At 44.0% G+C, this 26,651-nt stretch overlaps 1 protein-coding gene across 1 annotated transcript in view; it reads right to left on the bottom strand.

Moving 5' to 3' along the window:
• Positions 1-26,035, bottom strand: part of SGPP2 (sphingosine-1-phosphate phosphatase 2) — a 142,063-nt gene extending 116,028 nt beyond the window's left edge. Inside the window, exon 1 of the mRNA XM_054477323.2 lies at positions 25,463-26,035. Coding sequence (XP_054333298.1) covers positions 25,463-25,681 — 219 coding nt within the window. The 5' untranslated portion in view covers positions 25,682-26,035. The remainder of the gene's footprint in view (positions 1-25,462) is intronic.
• Between the last annotated feature and the right edge of the window lie 616 nt (positions 26,036-26,651).

The raw sequence follows: 26,651 nt of genomic DNA, 5'->3' as shown, positions 1-26,651 counted from the left end.
CTCAGGCAATGGCTGATGTCACCTCCATCTGCCAGGCATGGTCTGCTAGTAAATAACGTGGGGTGCTGGAACAGTGAGTGAGCGCTTTCTTCGTCTCAGAGGAGGCAGAAATGTTTGATGCTGCAGGACAGAACACAGTCTATATTTCATATTCTAGTTTCTCTTAAGTTCCACTTAAGAGATTGAAGCACATGGAATTGACAATATTTGATTATTGTTGATACACAAAAATGTCAATTTCTTAAGGTTCAGCTCATAAATATAAATATAGAGGTTTTCCATTTTAAAAGACAAATTCTGCCACCTCAAACACGTGTCTGAACTTGGAGAGATGCTCATTCCCATACTTGCTAGCAGGGCCAATGGACCAAGGTGACCTCACAGATCAGAAGTCACAAACAAGCACCCTGCACATGGAATTATGACCCACAGATCTACATTCCCCTTGGTACACACATAACTGGCTTTTAGAAAATTAGTTGCCAGAATTTTAAAACTCCCCAGATTTCATACTGCTCTTGAAAATCAGCTTGGCAGCAGTGTGCATTCCCACAGTCCTTATGATAAGAATTGGCTAACATGGTGAAACCCCATCTCTACTAGAAATACAAAAAATTAGCCGGGCGTGGTAGCGGGTGCCTATAGTCCCAGCTACTTGGGAGGCTGAGGCAGGAGAATCGCTTGAACTTGGGAGGCAGAAGTTGCAGTGAGTTGAGATCGCACCACTGCACTCCAGCCTGGGTGACAGAGCGAGACTCCGTCTCAGAAAAAAAAAAAAAAAAAATGGCTGACCTGAGTAAAGTCTGCATCCTTAGGATGGGGCACATGTTCTCCAAGTTCATCAAAGTTGTAAATCTGACCATTTTTGTTTTTCACCTGGCCCAGGTGGGCTTTTCAGTCCTAGGTTAACTAAGTGAATTTGTGTTTGTGCGTCCTCACCCAAAATGCCAAAGCCTGCAATCAAAATGTCAAAAAGTGGATGATGTTCTGACCAGTTAACTGTGAGCCCTTTTTCCTTCTCCACATAGCAGCCCCACCCTCAATGTCTTAGAGAAGGTTCATTTGGTTTCAAGGACCAGATGGGTAGAAAGGGAGAGAGACAAGACAGAACGCAGTGGGAAGGCAGCATCTGTAGTCATCTCGCAAACAAGAACATGTTTTCAGAATCTCCACAGAAGGGAATTCTACACCTCTCTCTGTAATCTAGTCCTAACGTTGAGCAACCTTCACGGTGAGGAAATTCTGCCATAAATAACCCAAATCCTTCATGCAGCTTAAACCCATTTCCTCTTACTCGCTGCTCACTGGAGATGGGGAACAGCTGGTCACCATTCTCTGTACCAAGTCCTTTGTCAACTGGATGACTGGATTCTGGCTCTGGGCTGCTGTCATAATTAGGAGCCTGACTGGTTCCATATTGTGCTGTCTGCAAAAGCATGTAACATGGGAAGATAAAATTTTGAGCATGCTGTGCTTCAGAAATATGCCATCAGGGGAACACAGTGCCTTATCATGTCACCAGGCTGTTCACAATTTATAAACTTGTGAATTTGAGATTTCTGCATGGAAAAGCATGTCTTTCTGAGGCTAGCTCTGCAATGTGAGCATAACAAAAAATAATGCAAAGAGTTTCTAAACGCTACCAACAAAAACAACACAGCGTTTATTAAGCATTTCCTGTGCTCCCATTATCTGCCTTATCTCACATGCTCTCTTCTACAACACAGTAGAAGCTCTTCGGGTGGGGAAACTCAGTCCCATAGAGGCTAACTTGCCCATGTTTATGCACCAACAAGTGGGAGAGTAAGTGTGCAAACCCAATCAGTCGGACTCCAGAGCCTGTGCTCTTTTCAACCATCCCTCCAGCTTGCACACAAAGCAGGTGCTGGTATGTCCCACATGGTTCATGGCATGGTGGGGTACAGTCCTTTTGTTTGAACAATCACACTTGGCTAGCAGAGACCAAGAAGTCATGGTAAAAATCATGCATTGAGTGTTCCTGATATAGAGCAAAGATAAAACTCCAAAGAGCTTTATGGTACAGAGCTTGAATTCTTTTCACCGAGTCCCATGAGAGACTCCAGCTTTCCACTTAGATGCAGACACTAAATGTTTCCCCAATTCCCAGCTGCACGACATATTCCCAAGCATGTGCATCAGAGTCCAACCTAGATCATAAGCGAGGTTCTGCCAAATACCACCTGGTCACTTGGGATTCTGGCTGGCCTGCCTCGGCATCCTTGGCAATAAAATGGTGACAAGAGAAATTGCTTTGTGGTGTTGGAGATACACCTCTCTTGCTCTCTCTATCCCCTTGTTTAGCTAAAAGTTTTCTTGCTGTGCTTATTTCTACCTGACATTATTTGTTATGTGCCTCTCTGGTTATTTTTTTTTACCTCCTTCACTAACCTGTGAGCTCAGCATTGAAGAGGCTTTGCCTGTTTTACTCACCACTGTATTCCCAGTGCCTAGCTCAGTGGCTGGCATATAGTAAACACTCAATAAATATTTGTAGAATGACTAGGTTCTCAGTAGGAAAATTACATGAATTAAATGAAACCATCTATATAAAATGTAGTAAAGCATAGTTCTTCTCACTTCTCATAGGGTTTTCTCCTTCAAATGGAACAATCTGTTATTTAACTTTTATGTGTCTGATTAGTCAACCTCTGTTCCCTCTATGGTTCTGCAACAATCACTCTAATTTTCTCTTTTATTATGGATCCTCAGCCCAGATATCAGGGGTTCTTTACTGCCCACAACAAAACCTCATGAATGCCCAGGAACTCAATTTCTCAAAGCATAACACACAGACACTATTAATTGCTTACCGGACACTACCCACTTTCTTGTGGCTTGTTAGCAGAACTCAAACTCAGGCCAAACCTCAGGCAATAGTGCAAGTCAGTCTGGCAATTCAACTTCCTTCTTTCCCAACCTCCTTTGCAATTAGGGGTGGCCATGACAGTCAGTCCTGTCAGTGAGAAGTAGGGAGGTGGGTGGGTCAGGGGCAAGATCTTCTGGATATGCTTTTGTTTTCTTTATAAAAAGGATACAGGCAGCCATCACTACTCCACCTTGTTCCTAGCTGGAACATGGTTCTGATGTCAGAAGCAACAGCAGCTATCTTAGCATATGAGGCAACAAGCCAACAGGCAAAACATGGAGGAGCATAAAGAAAGAGGCAGCTTGAGTCTGATGATATTGTGGAGCAGCTGAACAAATGTCAGTATTCACCAGCCTCTAACCTCTTGCTCTATGAGAAAAAAATAAAAATTTCAAGCAACTATTAACAGGGATTACTGTCACCTATAGCAGCAAAAATTTCTTTACTACTGAGTTTACAGACTTCCTTTACAACTTAATCCTTCTTTTTTCCATGTTTTCTCATTTATTTCAGTAACATTACCATCATGCCCCAAATCCTTCAGGCTCTAAATGTTGAGTTATCATTGGATATGAAGGACAAAGAAGGCAACCATCTTTGAGTCCTGTCAATCTGTTCAAAATAGCTCAATCAAATCAATAAGGATAGCCACATTAAATATTTATTCCACTGTTTACATTAGCCAAAAATGGAAAGGATCTTGATTGGCTGGCAGAGATAAATCATGATGAATAATGAACAGCCAATGAAATAGTGACTAAAGTTTTGTACATGAATGTTTATTGATGTGGAACAAAGCTAAAGATGGACTTATACATTAGAAAATTAAGCTGGAAAACCATATTTTTATTAAAGATGGATATAACCCATGCATAGAAAACATTATCTAGAAAGCTATTCCCCCAGATAGCAACAACAAGTAACCCTCAGGGTTCTGGGTACTCGGATTGACTGTTCCATTTAAAACTTTTGACTATTTATAGTTCCTACATTAAAAACATACTGCTTGTGCAATAAGAAAAAAGGTTTTCTTGGGCTGTTTGTTTGTTTTGTGTTTGGTGTCTCTGACTCATCCCTGTCTCTCCACTCTCCTGCCATTACCAGCATCCAAGAAATCCAAGGTGACTGATGTCACCACCTTCCAATGGCTCCTCCACCTCCCAATGGCTCCTCCACCTCTTATCTCTCACTATTTCAACCTATACCATACTCAGCTCCCTCATCATCAACACTCTTCAGGCTACCCCCTGATTTAAAATTAACAATGACTGGTTTCTCTAGGTATAAGCCCCCGGAGTGTTCACCTAGCATTCAAGGGCAGATTGAGTAGACCTGTGACTTTATTTCCACTCATTCCTCTGCTCTTGTCAGTCCCCAAATGTTCCTTCCACATGGCACATTTAATCCCACTTCTGGTTCTTTGCTCTGTAGTTCCGCCCTTCTGGCATGTTCTCTCCAATTCTTCTGACAATCTGAACTCTTTACATTCTGCAAAGCCCACTGTAGCCTTTCTCATCAGCCTAGGCTAAGCAGGAAGCTCCTGGGATGGTACCCAGATGATGAGGCAGATAGTAGATCCATCTAAGCCTGGCATTGGGAGGTTTCAGAGGAGAGGACATCTAAGGCTTCGGGGTCTACAGAGCAGGCACAGAATAAAAAGACTTCACACCTAATTGCTGGTCATCAGCCTTTTCCACACATCCTCCCATCGAGAGCCACAGCTCTGTGTGGTCTAATCGTTCCAAAGTGATTCTGAGCCTCTCCTCTGGGGACTGCCCACTACATCAGGGAGCATTAGACAGGGGCATCCTAGTCCCAAGGGTAGCACAGTCCTTCTCCCTCAGGAACCATGGCTATTCTCCTTCTCCCTGGAATTTCCTAGGCCAGGAGTAGTGAATTCAAATGCCTACGTGGGTCAAGCAAGTGGTGTGAGTCAGCAAAGCAACTGCAGGTGTGGGACAAAAGGGAGCCCTGGGGACTGAGGGAGTTGCTATGGTGCAAGGAAGCAACTGGAACTGGAAAGCAACCTGTTATGGTTATGGAGCAATGCAAGCCAATGCTGCTACAGCTCCCATTGTCTCAAAGAACAGAAGGCAGAAAGTTTAGAAAGGCTCCACTAGTAACGCCATGTGTGAACAAAGTATGTCAGTGGTCAATGTTTGGTCCAACAAGTCCTGGTTTGTGACCCCCTGCTCTGAGGTTCAAGGAGGTCCACCAAGTTCAGCAAGGCCAGGTTCCAGCAGCAGCAGCAATTAGTTACTATCTTCACCTTACACAGGATGATCGTTACCCATGGGGGCTCCACAGAAGTGGCCTTATTCTCATAACTTTGCTCAGAGTCAAGGACCTCTAAAGGATCCTCTCTTCCTGGTCCCTGGACAGTTAATTGTCTCCTGGGTCGGGATCTGGCCAGGGACTAATTGGAGTCTGGATGCTTGCATACTCAAAGCTTTATCTTATTACCCATGCTCACAACTTATTTTCCCATCTTAAAATTCTCTTAACATAATATTTTAGTCTTATGCATGAATCCATACTTCATATACTCTAATAAAAAAACTCCAAGGACTTTTTTTCCCCCAAAGCTGCAATGTATTGTTTTCTAAAGCCTGAGACCTTCTGCTGCACCTAGTTCTATCCTTGATAAGTTTCAAATCTTCTTAACATTTCTATCAGGAGTCTTGGAGGCAACGGCACTCAAAATTCTTGGTTTGGTGTTTTCTTATGGGGAATCAAGGACTCTGAGAAAAAGAGATCTCATTCAGATGAACTTTGAGAAAGAATTTGTCCTTTTCCCTCATATGTCCTGCTCACCTGTTTACCTGTCTCCACCAATGCACTGAGAGCTCTTCAAGAGCAGGGACCAGCAGGCGTATTCACCCCAGAGGGTTCACAGTCTGGCACATTGTATCCACTTGATAGATACTGGCTGAATATTAATAGTGTTATTTCAGAATAAGAAACTCTTTAAAAATTTCCACAACTGAGTAAGTGTAGATGAAAAGAAGCAGAACCTGGATAAGCATTTTTATGGCAAATGATTGGGTGCCACAGACCAACAGAAGGAAGGACTGCCAAACCACTACCATGCAAATCCTGGAAAACAATACGGCTGAATGCTTCCCTATGCCGCAATGCAACAATTTAAAGCACACGATTAGCTCAAACTAGAGTCTACCCTTATGAAGTGGCATAAGAAAGTACATCTGCACCATCTGTATGGTCCCAAGGTCCCTTGTCTCCCATCACCCATGCTCTACAACAAGAGAGGAATTTCTTCTTGGAAAAGACCTTGTTGGATTAAAATAATAGAAGTGCCATTAGTAGTAGTAGCAGCAACAGCAGCGCTGGTGATGGTGGGATGGTAGAAACAATAGTAAAAATAACCTTTGAAGGCTGACTTGACACCAAATACCATGTCTTCAGCACTTCCACAGATGATCTTATTTACATCTCAGAAATCTAGGAGGTATATGTGATTCTTTCTCCCCATTTCACAGATAAGGAAACCAAGGTGGTAGAGGTTACAGCAGAGGTTACATGACATGTTTTAGATGTGTAAGAAGCCAAGCACCATCTTAGCCTATTACACTCCCTCCCCTGCAAAATACAGCACAGACACGGAACACACAGACCTTTGTGAGGGGCCATGTGAGGCCCTTAAGGGCTCACTATAGCCAAGATCCCTGTAGCACACAACCTAAGTCAACAGCACAAAACCAATGGTTAAAAAAAACAAACAAGTGGAAAACAAACAATATCTACTCTTGGCACAACACAGACCTGCAAAGAAAATACCAGAGAGAAGAAATGTCAGAGGGAAGAGCAACAGGAAAGAAAATTGTCATTATTCCTCTTCTCTATGGTAGCCCCTCATAAATCCTTTTCTTCGGAAGTAAAATAAGCTAAAGAAACCCAAATACTGCATGTTCTCACTTATATGTGGGAGCTAAACATTGGGTACACACAGACCCAAGGATGGGAACGATAGACACTGGGGATTTCATAAGTGGGGAGGGAAGGAGAGGGACAAGGGTTGAAAAATGACTCATCAGGTACTGTGGTCACTACCTTGGGTGATGGGATCGTTAGACACCCAGACCTCAGCATCATGCAATACACCCATGTAACAACTCTGCATATGTACTCCATGAATCTAAATTAAATTTTAGAAAGTAAGTAAAATAAAGCTGAAATTAAAAAAAATATGATTCACAGGGCAAAGCCGAGAATGGTTTCAATCCATGATGCAGCACTTCTGGTTCACCAGACAATGGCCATTCTGGTAATGTTTCCAATTTTAAGATTGTGACAGTTTTTTAGAGGAGGAAACATTAAAAATGTCATTTTCAAGCATGGGTATTTTATAAAGGTCACTACAAGCAAATGTGACAATTACTTCGGAGGCATTCCTTACTATAATATCATGATTCAATATTCGATCGTTCTGACTTCAGGTTTGTTCAGCGAGGCTCCACTCTGACTGATCTATTGACTCCTGCTGAGCTTGCGGTCTGAATCTTAATACTAAGGGCTATAAAACTGTCTGCTCTGAGGAAGGGTAAATTTAAGGGTCCCCTGAGACAGATCTTTCCAATGTTACACCATTATATTAGAGTGATTCAAAAACCATTAGATACTTCAGAGTTCAAATACTAGTACAGAAACCCGTTGCAAAAAGAAACTACATTTTGGTTTCTTAAAAAGCATTTTAGATTCTTAGCCAAAAGAAACTCATTTAGTAATCACCTAGGGGGACTAGGTATTTTATATGTTCAAGGATATTTGCATAATTAATCAAATTTTATGATACTGGTATCTAATATTCACAGACTTGAAGATGAATTACACAATTAAATTGTTCAATGTTTTTCTGTACTTACGAAAAACATCACCCAACAAAGCCAAAAAAGGGAGAAGATAAAAAGATACTTTTAAAACACACCAGTATAAAAAGTCTATCAGATAATATTTTTATGTCTGCTATAAGTACTAAGTATTGTTATTTGATCCTAGTTTAAAAATCCCTTTACTTCAACCACTGTCACCAGATGAAGAGAAACCAAGATCCAACACGAAGCATGCCCAAGATGTTACCTGCAAGTGAGTCAATAGCTAAAACAAGGACCTACAATAATAAAAGAGATATTCAAAAGCAACTTTTAAAGAAACAACAGAAGATAAATGCCAAAAATATACCAAAGGGAAGAAGAGATATAGCATTCAACATCTGCTTCTCTGAAGATGTTCCTGAGTTCTTTAAGAATATATTTTTGCCCAAGAAAATATATTTTTCAGGCTGAAATCTTTCAGTGCTTTAAGAAATTCCCATTAGTGCAAAAGAACATTATGTATTTTAAGTTCTTAGCATTTCATGTGGTTGCTTGGACAGAATAGGAAAAGATATACTGTAATTCCATGTGGCGTCTTCCTGTAGAGACATGGGGGTATCATTTTGTTTTGTTTAAGAAAGCAATTGGAGTACTTCACATAGTTTAATAAATATTTCTTCAAGGTAAGTATCATAATCAACACAGTTGATATTTGGCACTTTATCACAAAAGATGTCAATGATAATTTATTTAAGGTTCTAATATGGATCAATGGTAATAATCTTAGTAACTAATATTCCTCAAAAGTATAAAATGTCCTCAGAATCTTTTTATAAAATGAAAATAATTTAATTTTTTCTAAACATAAAATTCCTACCTTCATATTGTAAACAATGCAGAGTATACAGAAAATTACAAGTAAGAAAATAAAAATGACATTTAAACCCTCTGTGCCCAAGAACAATCTCTGGAAACATTTGGTTCATCACTCCAGATCCTTTCGAAAAAATATATTAAAATATATGCTTTACAGTTTTAAAACGGGTACATTTAAAGTTCATATTATAAACTCTACTTTTTAATCTACTTTATCTGGTTGAACAATAGATCATGAATGTGTTTCCATGTCTAGAAGTATATGGAATTTTAATCACTTTTATAATATCCTTTGGATATTGTGATTAAATTTTTCCCTTTGCAGAACACAGTTGAACAAACCTTTTGCAATTGGATATTTGACAAATACTTTCTGATGATGAAAACTACTTGTGGGAGAAGAACATAAATCTAACTATTAAATGAATGTAATGACTCTACCACATGAGGAACGGCTATTGTTGACCTTGAGTCCAGGGAAAGAAGCCACTGAACCATGAGTCAGCCTCCCTGCCAAAGCCCCAGGCCTCACCATTGAGAATACAGAGGAATTCTCTTATATACAGAGGAATCTTAAATACAGAGGAATCTACTTGTTATGTACATCAGAAGAGAATTAACTATTTTAAAACTTTTCATTTAAAATTAGACAGCTACTCTCAATGAAATTACACATGGACAAAGTAACCCTCAAAAATGATCTCTTATGCTGAATACACTTCCCTGGTTTTATTTTCTTTTAGTTCACACTATACCAGCTAAAGCCATGCAGCAGGCATGAAAAAGTAGAAGGGAGTGTAGATCTCAGATGGCTCTTTTAAGATGTTCCATGGTTAAAGGAAGCAGAGAGTATCAGATTCCAGCGCTGCTAGGCTGAAAGCTGATGTTCTGCGGTGGGTGAAGAAAGATTAATGACTTGAAGTATGTTTGTAGACTGAGGAGGAAAAAAAGACAACTGGAAGAGAGACTGAAGTCGTCCTAATGTGCAAAGTTGATCTACTTGCGACACCAGTTTAAAGTAGCTTAACAAAATGTTAAAAAACAGTATTTTAGAACACAAAAAACAGCCGGGTGTGGTGGCTCATGCCTGTAATCCCAGCACTTTGGGAGGCTGAGGCGGGCAGATCACAAGGTCAGGAGTTTGAGACCAGCCTGACCAATATGGTGAAACCCTATCTCTCCTAAAAATACAAAAATTAGCTGGGTGTGGTGGCGGGCGCCTGGAGTCCCAGCTACTCGGGAGGCTAAGGCAGGAGAATCACTTGAACCCAGGAGGCGGAGGTTGTAGTGAGCTGAGGTTGCACCCTGCACTCCAGCCTGGGCAACAGAGTGAGATTCTGTCTCAGAAAAAACAAAAACAAAAACACACAAAACACAAGGCTATAAAACAAGTCTGTCAAAATAAAATTAAGGACAAATGTGCTTTTCTGACACTCAAACACTTCTCTGTGCTCTCCTTGGCACATAGCAGCAGTCAGTGAGCAGAAGGTTGACAGCCAAGCCCTGAAGCTCTGGAAACAGCAGCACGGCAGGCTCAGAAGCCACCTTCTCCCAAATGCTATTCTACATTTCCTTGTGCAGAAAGTACAAATAATGCCTGTAGTAAAAGTTGTGAGAAAAATGGCAGAACCAGTTTTTATAAGGCAGTATTGATTTTTTAACTTTATTTTGAAATAATCATAGATTCACAGGCAGTTGCAAAGGTAGTAGAGAGTTGTCCCATATACCCTTCACCATTTCCTTCCAATGCTTCCTTCTTACATAATTATACCCAACAGCAAGACCAGGAATATGACCTTGGCACATGTGTAGAGCCATTTTATCAAGTGCAGACTTGTGCAATCAAGACAAAACATTCCATCACCACAAAGATCTCCCTCAGACTACCCCTTTATAGCAATCCTTCCTTTCTTACACTTAGCGACTACTAATTTGTTTATCATCTTTATAATTTTCCCATTTCAAGAACGTTACATACATGGAATTCTACAGAACTTGATCTTTTGAAATTGGCTTGTTACTGCCCGTGAGATACATCTAAGTTGTCATGTGTATCAATTGTTCATTCCTTTTTACTGCTGAGCAGTATTCTATGACATGGATGTGTCATGGCAGTTGATTTAACAATTTATCTCCTGAGGAACGTTTTGGTTGTTTCCTTTTTTTTTGGAGATAGAGTTTTGCTCTGTTGCCCAGGCTGGAGTGCAATGGTGTGATCTCAGTTCACTGCAACGTCTGCCTCCCGGGTTCAAGTGATTCTCGTGCCTCAGCCTCCCAAGTAGCTGGGGTTACAGGTGCATGCCACCACACTTGTCTAATTTTTGTATTTTTAGTAGAAAATCATGGCCTGTTAATCAATTTCCAGACTTGAGCCAGTTTACAGACCCAGAACCCCTTGAATAAAGGGGAGGCCAGGTCCCCTTGAGGAAGGGCCCCATTACATTACTGACAATTTATGCAGTGAATCTTTCTCCCATCCTTCCCCAAGGAGACCTCTGGCCTTTCACCAGGGTAACTGTGCACTGGGGAAAAGGAAATGATCAGACATTTCAGGGACTACTGGATGCTGGCTCTGAGCTGATGTTGATTTCAGGGGGCCCAAAATGTCACTGTGGTCCTCCAGTTAAAGTAGGGGCTTATGGAGGTCAGGTAATTAATAGAGTTTTAGCTCAGGTCCAACTTACCATGGGTACTCATCCTGTGTTTATTTCCCCAGTGCCAGAATGCATAATTGGCATAGACATATGTAGCAGCTGGCAGAATCCCTCCCATTGGCTCCCTGACTGGTAGGGTAAGGGCTATTATGGTGGGAAAGGCCAAATGGAAACCATTAAAGCTACATCTACCTAGAAAAATAGTAAATCAAAACCAATATTGCATCCCCGGAGGAACTGCGGAGATTAGCGCCACCATCAAGGACTCGAAAGACACAGGGTTGGAGATTCCCACCACATTCCCGTTTAACTCTCCCCTTTGGCCTGTGCAGAAGACAGATGGATCTTGGAGAATGACAGTGGGTTATCGTAAGATTAATCAAGTGGTGACTGCAATTGCAGTTGCTGTACCAGACGTGGTTTCATTGCTTGAGCAAATTAACACATCTCCTGGTACCTGGTATGCAACCATTGACTTGGCAAATGACTTTTTCTCCATTCCTGTCCATAAGGCCCACCAGAAGCAACTTGCCTTCAGCTGGCAAAGCCAGCAACATACCTTTACTCTCCTACCTCAGGGGTATATCAAGTCTCCAGCTTTGTGTCATAATCTTATTTGGGGAGACTTTGATCGCTTTTCACTTTTGCAAGATATCACACTGGTCCATTACATGGATGACATTATGCTGATTGGATCCAGTGAGCAAGAACTAGCAAACACACTGGACTTATTGGTGAGACAGTTGCATGCCAGAGGATGGGAAACAAACCCAACTAAAACTCAGGGAACTTTTACCTCAGTAAAATGTCTAGGGGTCCAGTGGTGTGGGGCCTGTCAAGATGTTTCTTCTAAGGTGAAGAATAAGTTGCTGCATTTGGCCCCTCCTACAATCAAGAAAGAGGCACAATGCCTAGTGGGCCTATTTGGATTTTGGAGGCAACATATCCCTCATTTGGGTGTGTTACTCCAGCCCATTTATCGACTGACCTAAAAAGCTGCCAGTTTTGAGTGGGGTCCAGAACAGAAGAAGGCTCTGCAATAGGTCCAGGCTGCTGTGAAAGCTGCTCTGCCACTTGGGCCATATGACCCAGCAGATCCAATGGTGCTTGAGGTGTCAGTGGCAGATAGGGATGCTATTTGGAGACTTTGGTAGGACCCCCATAGGTGAATCACAGTGGGAGTCTCCAGGATTTTGGAGCAAGACCCTACCATCTTCTGCAGATAACTACTCTCCTTTTTAGAGACAGCTCTTGGCCTGTTACTAGGCTTCGGTGGAAACTGAAGATTTGACTATGGGTTATCAAGTCACCATGAGACCTGAACTGCCTGTCATGAACTGGGTGCTTTCTGACCCATCTAGCCATAAAGTGGGTTGTGCACAGCAGCATTCCATCATCAAATGGAAGTGGTATATATGTGATCGGGCTAGAGCAGGTCCTGAAGGCACAAGTAAGTTACATGAGGAAATGGCTCAAATGCCCATAGTCTCCACTCCCGCCACTTTACCTTCTCTCCCCCAGCCTGCACCGACGGCCACATGGGGAGTTCCCTATGATCAGTTGACAGAGGAAGAGAAGACTAGGGCCTGGTTCACAGATGGTTCTGCATGATAGGCAGGCACCCCCTGAAAGTGGACAGCTGCAGCACTACAGCCCCTTTCTAGGACATCCCTGAAGGACAGTGGTGAAGGGAAATCTTCCCAGTGGGGAGAACTTCAAGAAGTGCACCGGTTGTGCACTTTGCAAGGAAGAAGTGGCCAGATGTGCAATTATATACTGACTCATGGGCTGTAGCCAATGGTTTGGCTGGATGGTCACAGACCTGAAAGAAGCAGGATTGGAAAATTGGTGACAAAGACATTTGGGGAAGAGGTATGTGGATGGACCTCTCTGAGTGGCCAAAAATTGTGAAGACATTTGTATCCCATGTGAGTGCTCACCAATGGGTGGCCTCAGCAAAGGAGGATTTTAATAATCAAGTGGCTAGGATGACCCATTTTGTGGACACCACCCAGCCTCTTTCCCCAGCCACCCCTGTCATCACCCAATGGGCCCATGAACAAAGTGGCCATGGTAGCAGGGATGGAGGTTACGCATGGGCCCAGGAACATGGACTTCCACTCACCAAGGCTGACCTGTCTACGGCCACTGCTGAATGCCCAATTTGCCAGCAGCAGAGACCAACACTGAGCCCTCGATATGGCACCATTCCGTGGGGTGATCAGCCAGCTACCTGGTGGCAGGTTGATTATATTGGACCTCTTCTGTCACGGAAAGGGCAGAGGTTTGTCCTCACTGGAATAGACACTTACTCCGGATATCAGTTTGCCTATCCTGCATGCAGTGTTCTGCCAAGACTACCATCCATGGACTCATGGAATGCCTTATCTACCATCATAGTATCCCACACAGCATTGCCTCTGACCAAGGCACTCACTTTACAGGTAAAGAAGTATGGCAGTGGGCTCATGCTCATGGAATTCATTGGTCGTACCATGTTCCCCATCTTGAAGCACCTGGATTGACAGAATGGTGGTATGGCCTTTTGAAGTCACAATTACAATGTCAACTAGGTGACAATACTTTGCAGGGCTGGGGCAAAGTTCTCCAGAAGGCCGTGTATGCTCTAAATCAGCATCCAATATATGGTACTATTTCTCCCATAGTCAAGATTCAAGGGTCCAGGAATCAAGGGGTAGAAGTAGAAGTAGCACAACTCACCATCACCCCTAGGGATTCACTAGCAAAATTTTTGCTTCCTCTTCCTGGGACATTATGTTCTGCTGGCCTAGAGGTCTTAGTTCCAGAGTGGGGAACGCTGCCACCAGGAGGCACAACGACAATCCCATTAAACTGGAAGTTAAGGTTGCCATCTGGACACTTTGGGCTCCTCCTACCTTGAAGTCAACAGGCTAAGAAAGGAGTTACAGTGTTGCCTGGGGTGACTGACCCAGACTATCAAGATGATACTTCACAACAGAGTTAAGAAGAGGATGCATGGAATACAGAAGATCCATTAGGGCATCTCTTAGTATTACCATGCCCTGTGATTAAGGTCAATGGGAAACTACAACAGCCCAATCCAGGCAAGACTACAAATGACCCAGACCCTTCAGGAATGAAGGTTTGGATCACTCTACGAGGAAAAAAACCACGACCTGCTGAAGTGCTTGCTGAAGGCAAAGGGAATGGGTAGTAGAAGGTAGTCATCAATACCAGCTACGACCACGTGACCAGCTACAGAAACCAGGACTGTAATTGTCATGAGTATTTCCTTATTCTTTTGTTAAAACATGTATGTGCATGTATACACTTGTACTAAGAAAATACCTTCATTTTATTTCCTTTCTCCTTTATCATGTGACATAAGATTTATTGACTCACATCAGCATTTAAGTATGTTAACTTTACGTAATAGTACTTGCGTTGGGGCGTGGTGAGTTTCCTGTTGTATGAAGGATAGTTGTATTACGTTAGACATAATTATAACCTTATTGTTGTCTGTATATGAAGATTACATATGATCTCAGGAGATGTACATGGGTTCAAGTTGACAAAGGGTGGACTTGTGATGGTTAATACTGAGTGTCAACTTGATTGGATTGAAGGATACAAAGTATTGATCCTGGGTGTGTCTATGAGGGTGTTGCCAAAGGAGATTAACATTTGAGTCAGTGGGCTGGGAAAGGCAGACTCACTCTTAATCTGAGTGGGCACAATCTAATCAGCTGCCACCTCAGCTAGAATATAAGCAGGCAGAAAAATGTAAAAAGAGAGACTGGCTTAACCTCACAGCCTACATCTTCTCCCGTGCCAGATGCTTCCTGCCCTCAAACATTAGACTCCAAGTTCTTCAGTTTTGGAACTCAGACTGGCTCTTCTTGCTCCTCAGCCTGCAGAAGGCCTATTGTGGGATCTCGTGATTGTGTGAGTTAATACTAAATAAACTCCATATATATATATATATATATATATATCTCCATTCTGTTAGGTCTGTCCCTCTAGAGAACCCTAATATACAAACCAACTTCTAACAGAGGCTCCTTCCATTTGTCAAGCTTTAAACAAAATATTTGATGTTCTATTTCACAACCACCCTTTAATTATCTTTCACCTAAGCACTTTCTCTACCAATTAAGGCCTGGTCTTTTATAGCTGCCGACACATTAGCCCAGGAGCCTGTGCATTCACCACCACACCTCTTTCTCCTACCCACAGGAATCTTTGCTTTGATGGGCAGTTTTTCATAAAATTTTATGGAAACAACATTTTTGCCATTTGGACAAATCAAAACATACCCTGAGATGACAGAAAGGCCATTTCTTATGAAGGCATTTACCAAATAAACAAAGTAACAATGAATCATGTGTTTTGTTTTTTCATTAAACAATAGAGGTATAGCACTGCCAATAAGCATTTGAGGGAGGAGAGAATAGTATTTAAAATGGTTGAGGGAAACCACTGCCCCCTTTCCCAAGACTCCCAAGCCTTGCCTTCAAGATCTTAGGTGGTTGGTGCCTTCCCTTTTCATCCGCTCTGGCCCAAGCCTCAGGAACGTTTTGTTGTGCTTGAAGCAAGATTGAGGGGACAAAAAACATGAGTCACACACATACGCACTGAGATATTGCGCTGTGCCCCATAAACATATACAATTATTATGTGTCAATTATAAAATTAAAAATTAATTAATCAAAAAATACAAGTCACAGTCTGGCCTTGATTTTTCAATGCTTCAGTTTCTCAGTATATGGAATGTATCTCACCAGGCAAGGAGAATAATAAAGACCTGCGGATGCCCCAAATTTTAGTATTTTCATAGATTCCTAATATAGACAGGAACACTCTTGATGCGTTGCCTGGAAACTGTGACAGTATTTTCTCACAAGAAAATCTCCTGCTAGATAAAATGCAAGAATGCCTTTGTTCAGGATATAATTCTTATCGGGACCACAGAGAACTTAATCATTAACGAAAACTGTAACAAGAGGAAGTGAAAGTGCTTTTTGAAAAATGCAAATGTCTTGACATCTTAATTAGAAGTCAAAAAAGTTAAAATCACACCAGGCCCACTGTCCACAGCCTTCCTAAAACATAGTAATTGAAATACATTTTTAAACTTGTCAGACGTTTCACCGTCAACTAACTTTTTAGCAATACCTCCCTTCATGGCATCCATCAGAAGAAAGCAAAGCAATTAAAAAGTTATTCATTAATCAAAACCCTCTATCAGTTTCCTGGATAAAAGGAAGGAGCCAACACGGGGAAAAAAAAAATCATCAAGCTACAAGAAGACACAGCCAGACCAAGTGTCCAGGGATAAGTTACCTCTGTTGTGAGAGGAAAGGGCAGGTGATCAAATTTCTGCCAAGTCAGACAAAGGTGAGTTTAGCATACCCTTCAAGCTTCCATTCACCAGGTAGGATTAAGTACCTGGCTGCTACAGGCCCTGAGGGTACACAGGTGAGCAGAGGGATCTAACTTCCTCTCCCCATTGTTCTTCCTCACCAACCACCATTCCCAACTACAGTGAGAGAAATAATCACCTACTTGCAATTATGTGCAAATCCTTCAAAGTAGTAGGGATCAGCACATTCTGGTTGCACTGGGAGATCCCCACAGGCTCCCTCCACTGAGAGGGGTTTATAATATAATTCCTTAAGAACTAAGAAAACTGCAGCAGCCACACAGCCAGCTTCTTTCCTAAGGTCCTCTCTGAGCCACTCTATCCTGAAACACAACAGTTCTTCTAGCTTCTCATGCTCAGTGGAATCTGCCATACTCAAGTCTTAGCTTCTTTTTCCATTCAGAATTTTTTCTCTGCTTTGTTTGGCTTTGCCCGTCCCCTCTCCTCCCCTTCCTTCCCCTCCTCTCCCTTCCCTCTCTCCCTCTCTCTTTCTCTCTCTCTCTTTCTTCCTTCCTTCCTTCCTTCCTTCCTTCCTTTCTTTCTCTTTCTTTCTTTCTCTCTCTCTCTGTCTCTCTTTCTCTCTTTCTTTCTTTTTCAGAGTTTCGCTTTTGTTGCCCAGGCTGGAGTGCAAAGGCATGATTTTGGCTCACCGCAACCTCTGCTTCCTGGGTTCAAGCGATTCTCCTGCCTCAGCCTCCCGAGTAGCTGGGATTACAGGCATGTGCCACCTTGCCCAGCTAAGTTTGTATTTTTAGTAGAGATAGGGTTTCTCCATGTTGGTCAGTCTGGCCTCGAACTCCCGACCTCAGGTGATCCACCGGCCTTGGCCTCCCAAAGTGCTGGGATTACAGGCATGAGCCACCGTGTCTGGCCTATCTTTTCTACAGACTTTTCATTCCCCCCTCCACTTCTGGCTTCTGAGTTCCTATTGTTTCCTGTGTCTTGAGGCTTCTGTTTCTTTACAACCTCCCTCTTTTCTCTGAGGTTTGTCAGAACTCTAACATTTATGTCTGGGTCTTGCATTCAGACTTGCTGAGGGAGCAATTCGATTGAGTCTGTGAGTCACTACACAACATGCATGATCTTAATTGGATGATGTCCCCATGCCAACCCATGTCATAAAATGCTGACCAGCCTATAGAAGGCTGCCTTTCACTCCAGGGCTGAGCCCTGGCTCAATCAGCTTGTAGTCATAATGATGGGATCCTATGATTCAAAACATGGCAACCTCTGTCTTAAGAAACCATTTGTGCTTTTTCCTCCTAAAGCACCTGTGGGTGAGAGTGACAATAGAAGTATCAGGAAGAACCCAAAACAGACATTAAGGTTTGATTTCATGTGAGTCCTGCATTTGTTGCTGCTTGAATCTAACATCACTGTTTCTTAAAAGACTTCACCACTGGGCTCCCTCCATACTCACACAGGAACCCCCATCAATCCTGCACAGAGAGACCCTGAGATCCCTTCTTAACACAGTGCTCTCAGTTGCCAATTCTGATTTGGCACACGGGATGAAATTGACTGCTATCTTCTTGTCTATAGGATAAAGTCCAAATTCTGCAGTAAGCCACATTAAGGCTTCAGCCTAAAACTCTGGCTGCAGCCCAAAACTGCAACTGTATTATCACACCAATTTCTTCATGCAACCTGCACTGGGTGGATTCCATTTCTCCTCTCTGGTCCACTCTCTGCCTTTCTCCAGGGAGGCTGACCTTGATGGACTGCTTCAGCCAGCTCCCAAGCTCCCTGACTATGAGCTAAATTTGGTTAAAGGGGGGGCACTGGTAGGATATGAGAAAGAGGGCATATGGAGAATGAGCTTGAGATCTGATCCCCACCCCTCAACCTCTTCCTGCCTGGCTGTGGCTGACTTTCTTTACTAAGGGCCTCAGCTCTGGTCAGGGGATTCCCTCTGCCATCTAAGCTCTCAGTGGGTCTGGGGTTACCCGAACCCTATTCCCTGTTCTTGCTTTTTTAGGCTGAAGTTGCTTGCTCCAAGATGCTTCATCCTCCTATGTTGGTTTTCTTCCAACCCTGCCCACATCTTTGTAAATAGTCCTTCAATTACCCCCACCTTGTAAAATTTTTAATTAGACTTCGAGCGGCAGGGGGGCAAGGTCTCCTCTGCCACCTAGACTGGAGTGCAGTGGCATGATCTTGGCTCACTGCAACCTCTAACTCCCGGGTTCAAGCAATTCTCATGCCTCAGCTTCCCAAGTAGCTGGTACATCAGACGTGTGCCACCACACCTGGCTAATTTTCATATGTTTTGGTAGAGACAGGGTTTCACCATGTTGGCTAGGCTGGTCTTGAACTCCTGACCTCAAGTGATCCGACTTCCTTGGCCTCCCGAAATGCTGTGATTACAACTCCTGGCCTCAAGAGAGCCACCATGCCTGGCCTAAATAGATTTTTTTTTTAAAGAAAAGTTTTAAATTTATAAAAAGATTGAAAAGATAATACACAATTCCCATATACTCCCAGCCTTTCTTATGCTCTGTAGCCAGTTACCCCTATGATTAACATCTTATGTTGGTATGATACATTTGTTACAATATTGATACATTATTATTAACTGAAGTCCATACTTTACACAGGCTTCCTTATTTTTTACCTAATTTTTTTTTTCTGTTCCATGACCTCATCCAGGATACTATATTACATTTAGTCATGCCTCCTTAGACTCCTCTTGAGTTGTGACAGCTTCTCAGAATTTCCTTGTTTCTGATGACCTTGACAGTTTTGAAGAGTACTGGTCAGGTATTTTGCAGAATGTCCCTCAACATGTAACAAGAATACATAATTTTAATATGCATCAAGAGAACATGATGTCGACATGACTTACCACTGGTGATGTTGACCTTGATCATCTGGCCAAGGGAGTGTCTGTCAAGTTTCTACATTGTAAAATTACTTTTTTCCCCCTTCTCTTTCCATATTGCACTCTTTGGAAGGAAGTCACTATGTGCAGCCCATGTTTAAGAAATAGGGAGGCTGGGTGTGGTGGCTGATGCCTGCAATCCCAGCACTTTGGGAGGCCAAGGCAGGAGGATCGCTTGAGCCCAGAAGTTCGAGACTAGCCTGGACAACATAATGAGACCCTGTCTCTATTTTTTAAAAAAAAGACAAAAAGAAAAGAAATAGAGAGCTATGCTTCCTTCCCTAAAGGTGGAATACAGCCTATGTTCTTTAAGAAAATTAAGGTAAAATATACAAAAAATGTACCATTTTAACTATTTTTAAGGGTTTCAATCACCCTTTTTAAGTAGACCAACTATTTCCTGCTGACACTCTGATGATATCCAAGCTGAACTTGTCATCATTCACCAAAAATGACATGTGTCTTTATGTTCCAGCACATGAGAATCCAGGTAAAGAAAGAGCTTCTCCCATTTTTGCCTGTTTGATTCCTACCCACTCTTTAAGCCCCAACTCAAGACTTCATGTGCTCCCCTGGGAAGGTGAGTTACTCCTGCTACTGTCTCCCTGTCATCGCATTCATCATTCTATTCTAGCATTTTTTTTTTTTTTTGCACTGCACCCTTTCATTTGGGCTTTCACAGGGAAGAAACTAAATTATATTGATCTTTATGTCTCTAAGTCTGAGGACTGTCCCAGAAACATGGTAGTGATCAATAGATGTTGATTGGAAATGAAGAAAGCAAAGGTGAGATAGAAGCCAAAGTGGTTTATTTTCTCCAAGATTAAAGAGAGTATTAATACCTAACATTGGTGAGTGTGTGAGAAAACCTGCCCTTGTAGTGGTTTGCCCTAGTAGACCCTTCCTGTGGGGCAATTTGGTAGTAGCTATTAAGAGCAATAATATATGCATTTTTTTTCACTCAGCAATTTCAAGTCTGGACATTTTATTTAGAAGATAATCAAAGACAGGTGGAGAGATACTTGTACAAAGATGTTATCATTTTTAATGCAAAAACTGGAAACAACCCAAAGGCACAGCATCTAGCTGACTAAATTACAGTATATCCATCCTGTGGAGGAACATGCGGCCACTAAAAATTGGGCTGAACATTTACTAAGTGATTAGCAATGGGCGGTGATATAACAGGCACGAATTTAACTTTCTCTTCGTGTGTTTCCAAGTTTTCTCCTGTGAACAATGATGATATCTGTAACTAGAAAAAAAGACCGAATGTATTCTTTCGAACTATCTCATTTTGTCATTTCAGACGTAAGCATCCAATAAAGGATAATAAAAACTTGCAGTCTGAGCTGTTGGCCAGTTTAGTTATGGTGAAGCCAAAATGTCACAGCTGCCATGACCACTGCCTGCAGCCATCACCACCCTCCTACTGAATATACTAAGGGTGGTGGGTCCCAGGAGAAGAGAACTCAGAGCTTCCCAACTTTGTTGGCCAGCTTCTCTGGACCCCTCTTCTAACCTGGATCTTGGACATTGGTTTATGTTTGTTTTGTTTTGAAAGCTTCTCTAAGTGACCATACTGTACAGCCATGGTTAGAAAACCATGGTTCTTGGCCAGGTGCGGTAATCCCAGCCCGTAATCCCAGCACTTTGGGAGGTGGCCTCTAATCCCAGCACTTTGGGAGGCCAAGGCGGGCACATCACCTAAGGTCAGGAGTTCATGACCAGCCTGGCCAACATGGCAAAACCCGATCTCTACTAAAAATACAAAAATCAGCTGGACATGGTAGTGCATGCCTGTAATCCCAGCTACTTGGGAGGCTGAGGCAGGAGAATCGTTTGAATCCAGGAGGCAGAGGTTGCAGTGAGCTGAGATAGAGCCACTGTACTCCAGCCTGGGTGACAGGGTGAGACTCTGTCTCAAAAAAAAAAAAAAAGAAAAGAAAACCATGTTTGTTTGTTTGTTTGTTTGTTTTTCCCACTCTGCTGATTTTGCAGATGGGACAACCGAGGTTCAGAGAAGTCCAAAATGACATGAAGGTAAAACTAGATCCCGGTCTCCTGGTTTCCAGGATGTAGTGTTTGTACTTTAGCACACCAGTGAAATCAAGGTTTCGTAGATTAACCGATTTAGAGCCTCAGATGTTTCAAGAGGGAAACTAGGAGTCTAAGATTTCTAGAAACAACTTATCTTTGAACCTCTCCCTAAGTCAATGTGAGAACTATGTCTGAGCAGTTATCAAAAAGTACTGGACACAGGGATATTAGAAAAGATGATCCTTAGTCTAATGTAATGCTGAGGAAGGCACTGCAGAGTCTAACTAAATACAACTGTATTGAGTAAGCAAAAATGTTAGAAATCAAAATACCATTATATACGAGGCTGGCTTTACCCCAGGACAAATAAATGAAATTCTCATCACAGCTTTACCTTCCTGGCCCAGTCCTAGGATCCTGCGTTTTGCTCAGGGCAGTGCCTCCCAAAGCAATAACCAAAAATGGCTTCCTACAGTTACTGTTGCAAGTCAGATACCCTCGCAAACTGAAAGCAATACCACCTCTTTCCGCATGATCTCCACCCTGCCCCAGCCGGTACCAACAGGACACACCTCAGTGAATCAGATACAGTGAGGCCCTGGCATTTTCCCTGGACTCTGCACAGAGGAAAGAAGTTTAGACTCGGGAGTCAAAAGATCTGACTTCCCCTGACTGTGTGGATATCCTGGAAGTCCTCAATAAATCTCCTAACCCTTCAGGACTCATACTTTCTGTGAAATTCATGACTACTGGGCAATTTCTAAGGCCCAGTCCAATTTATTCAATGACAGGCTTGTACAAGCCAAGCCCACTCCTGGTTTGTAAAAGATGCAGTTAATTTTTAAGCTAGCAGCCTGTGGTGTAATGAGAACTTGTAGAGGAAACTTTTAGTCACTTGAAAACAGGAAACACTTGTCCTGTTTCAAAATTAAAACAAATTTAGACAATGTGAAAGGTGGGAAGGTAAATTAGATTCATTAAGATCTAAAGTCACTCAAATGAAGAAGAAAACTTCTCTATTGTTTGAAGGGTCTTAAATCAATGTCCTGGTGCTACCTTCTAGGCTATGCGGAAAAATCACTTGATTTTCAACATTGATTCATTTTTTTTTTTAAAGAAAAACAAAACATCGCCAGTCACGGTGACTGACATCTATAATTTCAGCACTCTGCAAGGGTGAGGCAGAAGGATCACTTGAGGTCAAGAGTTTAAGACTAGTCTTGGCAACATAGTGAGACCCTGTCTCTACAACAACAACAACAACAACAACAACAACAACAAACCAGATGATGGCATGCATCCATAGTCTTAGCTACACTGGAGGCTGAGGCAGGAGAACTGCAGGAGCCCAGGATGTGGAAGATGCAGTGACTTATGAATGTGCCACTGCGCTCCACCTTGGGTGACACAGCAAGACCCTGTCTCTTAAAAAAAAAAGTTTAAAACTATAATTTTATACTGCAATCTACACGCATGTATTCACAAAAGTCACTAGCTCCTCCTATGTGCCAGGCTATGAGAAAAAAATAAGGACCATAACAGACAAGTTGCCTGCATTCTTAGAGTTTATCATCCTCTGGAGGGGCTGGGAATAATCAGATATCCACACAAAGGCACATTTAAACAATGTGATAAATGCTGTAATGAAGAAACGCAGAAAGCAAAGAAAAACTATAGCAGGGGGAGCTAGGCTGGAAGGTCAGAGAAGGCACCCATGGAGGAACTGACCTTTGGAAATAGAAGGATGAGTGGGGAGGATATTTAGAGAAAAGACAGGCAGCTCAGGCAGGCCAAGGCCTGTACAAAGGCCTGCAGAGAGGGCAGCACACTTTTCACAACTGCCCCTTTAAAGTCCTGTAAATTACCCGAGTGCAGATATGAGATCATTTTTGAGAGGGGGACTCAATGTGTGTATGTAAAGGATTAATCTTCCCAAGTCATTTGAAACCAACCCACCTGTAAAAACATTAATTAACCTTTCATTTATCAAGCACTCTCAAGTTTATGATTTCCCCCATTATATACCAACACAATGATTTCTTATCTTGGGCATTCAGCTTTCTTGCTTTTACATGATCTGTGAGCAGAAGTCCTGTGTTGGCTGGGTGGGTGTGGGGAAAGCCCCACAATTTCACTCACTGAAGACCTAGGATTGTCAAGCAGTAAGAAGATAACACTGTGTAAGAAATCTGCTTATCTTGCTTTTAAAGGTCAAGAGGATCCAACTCTGGAGTTTAAAGTTAAGTTACCAGCGGTGATGTTTAAAACAGTTTGAGAAGTACTGGTGGAACAATTCACTCTTTTTCAGCTTCCTGAATTAGAGAAACAGGGTAGAAGCCTGTGAAGAGAGCAACAGAAAGCAACTCACGTGTCTACCTGTGGGTGTAAACAGTGTGTACACTGAATATGTCACCGCACGTTTCAGCCATGGGACTGCTTTTTTTTGTTTGTTTGTTTTGGTCTTTTTTTTTTTTTTTTTTTTTTTTTTTTTTTTTTTTTTTGAGACAGAGTCTTGCTCTGTCGCCCTGGCTGGAGTGCAGTGGCATGATCTTGGCTCACTGCAACCTCTGCCTCAAGCTATTCTCCTGCCTTAGCCTCCCGAGTAGCTGGAACTGCAGGCCGCACCACCACGCCCAGCTGATTTATTATCTCCCCTGCTCTGCCCCGTTTTTAAGACAAGGCAAGAGAAAAAAGAGGGGTTCTCATACTCATCTATAGGTTACCAGAATGTCACATGGATAAAGAAGGAACAATAAAGAGGAAAAAATACAGAGGGGGATTTCTCTGGAGTGGAACACACAACCACCCTCACCCTCCCAAACAAATTCTGTAATCCAATGCCTATAACATTCCATTCCACACAGAAGCCAGGTTCTTCGTAATTCCTCAGTTACTACATCTAGAAATGTATACGCTAAATAAAGGCCACCTTTCTTTCACCAAAACCTTCTAGGAAGAACAAAATGTGGCTGTGTACAAGGAATTCGAATTATTCATACGTTTACTTCTGTTCTCCTGCGCCACACTTTTGACTTTGCCGAGGGAAAGGGCAGGTGCTGCCAGTGCTCCCGGTAGACATGCGTCCCCAGAAGCCGAGTGCAGCCCGTCTGGTCCCTCCTGCCTGAAGTCCCTGTGCACTGCGACGACGACGCACGCTGGTTCCCCCCAAGCCGCAGTGGGTTGTATAACCACGCTCTGAACACCTAGCGGGAGCGTAGCGAGCTTCCCTCCCAGAAGCATCTGTTAGAAGTCACTGGTGTCGGTCCATAAAAGACCCACCAGGCAGGAGGGACCCCCAGACTCTGGGGGAGGGCAAGCGGGAGGTACTGTTAAGACATCATCGCCGGGGGTAGTGCAGGGAGGTTGTAAATCTCTCTAGGAGCTGTGTGAGCCCCAAGTTCTGGACCCAGAGCTGGCGGTGCAGCGCGGTGAGGAGCGCGCTGAGTCCGGCTGCACCCGCATTTGTGCGGATCAGGGAAGGGGGATGGGCGGAAATGCAAGAATACGGGGGTGGGGGGAGTCTAAGAACGTCTCCCCAGGGAAGTGCCAAGGACATCCCCGCTCCTCCGTTCCATTACGTAACTCTTACATATTTGCTGGCATCTACGTGAATTTAACTACTTTTGAAAGTGGGAAGTCTCTAAATGGACTGCATTGAAAGCGTCTGGGGATATCTCAATAGACCCGGTTGCCCCTGGCAGCGTTGGAGGGTGGCATCCTGGTTACTGGAAGGCCAGGCCTCCCCGTCCGCTCGCAGCGGCGGGAGCTGGGTCACTGACGGGGACGGCGCCCTCTCGGCCTGGCCGGCCCCGCGTGGCGGAGTCGCCGGGACCCGCACGTCCGCAGCCGCCCCCTCCCCGTCCCCGGCGAACACCTGCCCATGGTTACCTCCGGCGCCGCGGCTCTGCGCAGCCCGTTGGCCGGGGCCTCGCCGCCCTTGCCGTTGGCTGCGGGGAGATGCTCGACCCCGGGGACTCGCGCCGCGCGCTCCCTGGGGTCCGCGCCGTTCTCCCGGGGGCCTTCATCCGGAGCGGGGAAGAGCCCGCAGCGGCGCTGGAAGCGGGCGACAAGCTGGGAATCCTGCAGGCTCCGCAGCAGCTCTGCCATGGTGTGCCCGGGGCCGCGCTCCGCCGCCGCTGCCACGCCGGGCCGGTGCCCTCCGCTGGCACCGCCACTCCCGCCTCGCCCCCGCCGGTCCCGCACTCGGGGCGGAGGCCGGGCGGGCGGGGCCCCGGGTCCAGCCAACAGGTGCGCCGCCCGGGTCCTAGCGCCCGCCCAGGTGTCTGCCTCCACCTTGCGCAACGCGTCCTCCTTTCTCTCCGTCTGGGAGGGCTTGGGCGGCTCCGGGCGGCCACGGGGGCAGGACCGCCTGTAACCGGGCGGAGGAGTGCCGATGTCCGAACTGCGCCTCTCTTCTCCCGGTGCCCCTAACCCCCCCACCCTACCTTTTCCCCCCGGCAGACGTGACACTAATGGGAGCGGCCGAGCGCGCGTGCACCTGCGGCCGCTCCCATTAGTCCATCCTTTCGGGCTCAGGCTGATCCCACGGTGACCGTCCTTGCAACTCTGAGCCCAAGGTGAAGTCGGATTTCCTCGCACGCCAGCTCCCCACAGCCAGCCACGTACTCCCACCTTCCTGGAAGACTAGTTCCCAGTAAATAACAGCGAGCCCCCCAGGGAAAATTCCCAAGTTCTTTCCAAACTGCGTGATGCAACGTCTCCCTAGAGGTCCGAACACCCTTGAGCTTGCTCAAGTACCCAGGAGTTTCAAAGGGGGCCCTGAGTCATCTTCCGCGTCGCTGCCCTTGCCCTTCTGATTTGGCAACTGAGGAACACTTTCAGGTGAGTGGGGAGGAAACTCCCTTCCGGGTTTTCCGCATTGAGAACAAAGATGCTTACCGCTCTCTCCTACTTCTTTTCTTTCCGCTCTGCCTCTCTTTAAGCAATGACACTGGGAGGACCGCACCAGACCATTCAGGGAGTTTACACAAGAAGAGAACAAAGTGCTGGAGGACTGGGGACAGGATTAGGTATCTCATTGCACCTGCACCTGCTTTAGAGCGCTCAGCAGAAGACA

Source organism: Pongo pygmaeus, chromosome 11 (assembly GCF_028885625.2).
Source record: "Pongo pygmaeus isolate AG05252 chromosome 11, NHGRI_mPonPyg2-v2.0_pri, whole genome shotgun sequence".
NCBI lineage: Eukaryota > Metazoa > Chordata > Mammalia > Primates > Hominidae > Pongo > Pongo pygmaeus.
This window is presented reverse-complemented; position numbering and strand designations above follow the sequence as displayed.